Source organism: Limulus polyphemus, unplaced genomic scaffold (assembly GCF_000517525.1).
Source record: "Limulus polyphemus unplaced genomic scaffold, Limulus_polyphemus-2.1.2 Scaffold560, whole genome shotgun sequence".
NCBI classification, from domain to species: domain Eukaryota; kingdom Metazoa; phylum Arthropoda; class Merostomata; order Xiphosura; family Limulidae; genus Limulus; species Limulus polyphemus.
Window position 1 is genome coordinate 472,779 of NW_013666170.1, and position 4,643 is coordinate 477,421.

At 29.6% G+C, this 4,643-nt stretch overlaps 1 protein-coding gene across 3 annotated transcripts in view; it reads left to right on the forward strand.

Annotated features, from left to right (window-relative positions):
• Positions 1-4,643, forward strand: part of LOC106459112 (protein JTB-like) — a 23,707-nt gene that overhangs the window by 16,735 nt on the left and 2,329 nt on the right. For all 3 annotated transcript variants that reach the window (XM_022385543.1, XM_013918699.2, XM_022385542.1), the window contains exon 3: positions 1,799-1,881. In XM_022385543.1, the coding sequence (XP_022241251.1) occupies positions 1,799-1,881 (83 nt within the window). The remainder of the gene's footprint in view (positions 1-1,798; positions 1,882-4,643) is intronic.

The following is a 4,643-nucleotide window of genomic DNA, read 5'->3' on the forward strand; positions in this document are numbered from 1 at the left end:
ATTCATGTGAATATGACAGAAAAAGGATCAACGAACTCCACGAAGCGAAAGGAAGATCTACTAGATATTAATTAAATTATAGATATATCAATTCATGTGAATATGACAGAAAAAGGATCAACGAACTCCACGAAGCGAAAGGAAGATCTACTAGATATTAATTAAATTATAAATATATCAATTCATGTGAATATGACAGAAAAATTTCATTTTTTCTGAAAAGGTGGTGTCTATTTACTTGTGACCATGCTGTGTATTCTACTCGGAGTGCGAGATCCATAGCTACATTTGGATTTGGATACTCTGTGTGATATAGCTTGTTAAGCAACTGTCAGACCAGGATGTTTCTGTGTATATTTGAACTTCCATTTTCATCAATTTACATTATTCATTTTTAAATATTGAAATAAAATTATAAAATGGTGTTGGATATGCTAATTGTTATCTATGACTGCATAAAAAAATCTTTGAATTTTATGAATGATGTAAGTATGCCCTGCAGATGTCACAGTTACCATGGGGGGTCTGAGCCAAGCCACAACTACAATTATTGGGAAATAAATATAGGGGGCCCATCTTTTGGAGTTATGTCACTGGATTTTACCTATGTAGCATTTTATAGAACTTTAAAATACGTGTTGAAGATGTGCTCATTCTTTTTCAAGCTACCATATGTAGCTACTTACCAATTTTATTACTTTGCATTTTGTAGTTCTTAAGTTTAACATTAGTTGAAGTAGAAAATTCGAGTTATATCTTATTATGATAACCTTTGAAGGAGAGTAATACACTGATTTTGTGATGCTGTAATGGATTTTTTTAAAACTAATTTTGATCTGTAGTAAATTTTTGTGACTTGGTACTAACCTTAGATTAATTTTGTTACAAACCTGGTGTTTCTTTGTAAGATTTTATTTCTTAACTTTTCATTTGTTTTTCATTTCAATTATCAATTTCTGTGTATTTTGGACTAAGATGAAACCATTGTATTCTTCTAAGCCTAGTTTTTTTTCTTCTGATTATAATACCATTTTATATTTATTTTTAAGACCACTACTGCAATTTTTTTTAGATGCTTGAATGTCTATCTTCTTTTCTTTGACTTTAAAGAGTTTTGTTTTTTAAACTTGGGTCTGGAAACTTTCACACAGTAACCAGAATTGCACACTATTGTAACTAGTTTTCAGTTGCACATAGTTTATTGAACATTTGGACCCATTATTACCAACATTTAAGAATTCTCATATTTCTTCTCCGCACCTACTTTTTTTTCTTTTTTTATTACTTTAATACTCGTGGACACTCATTTCTATATTTCTATTGCTTTAACCTCACTCTTTTTTTTTTCAGCATATTTTTGAATGCTAAGAAGACAAATGATTTCTATTTCTTTTATCTTGTTCAAAATATAAATACAAATTTCTGTTTTTTTTGTAAATGAATTTGTTGAAAGTGTGCATTGGGCACCTACGAATGAAGACTGACAATGATGATATTACATAAAATCTCTTTCAGCTCTTTACTTAAAAAGTGTTAATATAAAATATTCAATGCTATAATTTTAAAGCTCTTAGAAAATTGTATGATTGGGAGTTTTACCTTGAATCAAGTATATTTTTACATCTGTTTTTAATAAATGGTGCTTTCATTTGCTGTATGTTTATGAATTATAGGTTTGCACTTTTAACAACGATTATAGTCTATATGGAAAAAACTGAATAGTTTCAAGAAACAAAATAAGTTTACTCTTCAAGATTAAGATGTATATGTTCTAAAGGTAATCTTTTTGTATGTATAGGTCAGTGGAAATATACCAGCCTGTGCTCAGTCAGGCTTCAAAGAACTTATATCATGCAAAACAAGTGGGAACTATTATAGAAGGTAACATCTCCAGTTGCTTACATATTTTTTATCTTGGTCCACTCGGGTTTCATTACCACATTTTACTGGAATTCTGTGTGTTTTATGTTACAAATCTCAGTTTTTCAATAGATAATGTTGCTTTTTTTTATTTCATTAACCAAAGAAGCATGTGGCAGAAACTTGAATAACCATGAGGATTAGTTCTTTAATTTTTAACATTTTTGACTCTCCAGTCAACATCATGATCCATAATGAACATTGAATAAGAATTTTGATTTTATAATGTGTGCATGATCCTTGAATTATATTCTAGAAGGCTTCAAGATTTGATTGATAATTTTTATTTGGAGAGCTTGTATGGTAATTATCATAAAATTTTGCTTAAGTAAACTTTAATGTAATTACACTTTGAATTTTTATTTCATGAAAATATAATGAATATTGAACATTAATAGTATATTCTACAGAAGATATACCATTCTATCATTAATAACATTGTTACAAAAATCATTAATTGGAGATTCCTAAAGCTTAATAATGTGCCAAAGAAAACTCATTTTTGCTTCACTATACAGTGTTTCAACCTTAAAGTTTTTGCCAGTACAGGAGGGTCCCTATTATAGATCATGATGTGTTTCTGGAAAGTGAGATGTACATCTAGAATGATGTTAAGCAACACAATCTTTACATGTATTATGGAGGGATGTGTTCCTGAATAATTTTGGTCCACTTTTGAATAAACTCTTTGAAGGGTGTAATATGGATATACTATACAAAACATGCATATGAACAAAACATGTTTACATCCTCTGCCATCTTGACAAGGCAACATTGCTTCACACACATATTGGTAGTACAGTACATTACTGCACAGTAATTGGTGAACATTAAGCCTGGTAAGGTAGTCATACAGTAAATTTTTGTTAAATTTCATACTTATTGGAGGGGTGTGAATATATTTAGAGAAGAGGGAATGACTAGAGAAAAATGTCTCATTTCTCATACTAAGGGAAGTTCAGGATTATTATTTTTTAATATTGCCTTATAAAGTCAAGAACTTAAAATTTGTATATTATTAAAACATGGATTATAATCTAGAATTTTATGCTATACTAATTGGTATAACGTAAACAAAAAGTATTTTAATTAAATTTTGAGTGTAACTCACTAAAACCCTTGTGACATGTGCAGTAAAGGATGCCTGGGCAGAGAGGGTTAACACTCTAGTAATGAAACAAGGCGACATTGTTTCAAAAATACTGGTAGTAAATGGTAAAAACTACACCTGGAAAAGTAGTCAATGATGTTGGAATGCTCTAGTAATGAAACAAGGCAATGTTGTTTGATACATGGTTAGTAATTGATGAATGCTCTAATAATAAAACGATGCAGAGTGATACAACATATAACAGGGACCCACTGTATATACAAAAACTCTTGTCCTGTTTGTCAGCTGAGATATTTAATCTCAAACATTTAATGATTCTCCATTTTTACTGAGCATTATGCTTGTATAAAACCTTACTCTATGTCAAGTGTTGATGAATGTATATGTAAGCTTTGTAATCAACCTGTACGCCACAGTGAATTCATAATCATCAGAATTGGTTGAACAGTAAAAAATAATGGAAAAACAAAGAATGTATTTGACTCTTTGTCAAATAACTATTATTGAACCAACAAGCCACTGTAAAGACTGCTTCTGTAGTTGTAAGTTCGTTTTTGTTCAACATGTTTTTGTTATTGTCTTTTTTATTTGCTGTAAGACTGACTAACTAATTAGCCAGTTTTATCAGCTGTAAGACTGACTAATCAAAATGGGCCACTTACAAGAAAAAAAGGTAAATTTGATCTTTTTATTAAAACAATTCACAAAAGCATTGATATATCAAAAATGTTTTTGTCTGCAGATAATAATATTTTTTTATTAGGTAGTTTGATTGTCTTCTAAGTTGAAAAAATATATTTTATGCAATTTCTGAAAACATTCACTACAAAATTTGCTTGTATTTTTTTTTTTATTCTTTTTCCCCTTTGCAACATTTATGAAATTTCTCAATTCAAATCTTGATTGGTATTTCCGAACCTTAGAAAGAATAGTAGATGACAGTAGAACATATCATATGGTAATTAATAACCCAAGAATACAAGGCTGGTGACAAGTACGTTTCTGTTTTCTTTCTTGACCTATACCAGTTAGATGCAAGAGACTTTAGAAACAAGAGATGAGATTTAACTTTGTTTTAATTATAATATGTTAATAAACTTAAGTTTTTCCTGGTTAAGCATGTGTTAAACTGAGAGACAGAGAGGAATAACTTTAATGTTACACAAATCCTGAAAAGTTTTTACTCTTATACCTTAACCTGTGTTCTTCCAAAAACTACCTTTAGTGCTTCAGTTATGGTTGCATTTCATGTCACATCCAAATTTGTCGAGCTTCAAACCTAGACCTAAAACAATAAGTGGGGACTTTATATTTGAATATGAAAGCAATGCAAATTGGGTGTTATATTTCAGGCTGTATAGTATAATAGTATAATGTTTCAAAGGCAAGCCAGTGAAAGGATTAGTTATATGTGTGTGTGTCTATATATATGAAAAAAAAAGTGATAAAATAGAAAATTAAGATTTGGAGATAATTCACTATAAAAATTCTTTTGTTCTATATTTCTTGGTGATGTCTTGACAAATGAATTTCTGTGGTCACTCAATGTTTCCATAAAATGAAATTTTTATGGTGCATTATCATCAAAAGTTTAATCTCTCTCTCTCTCTCT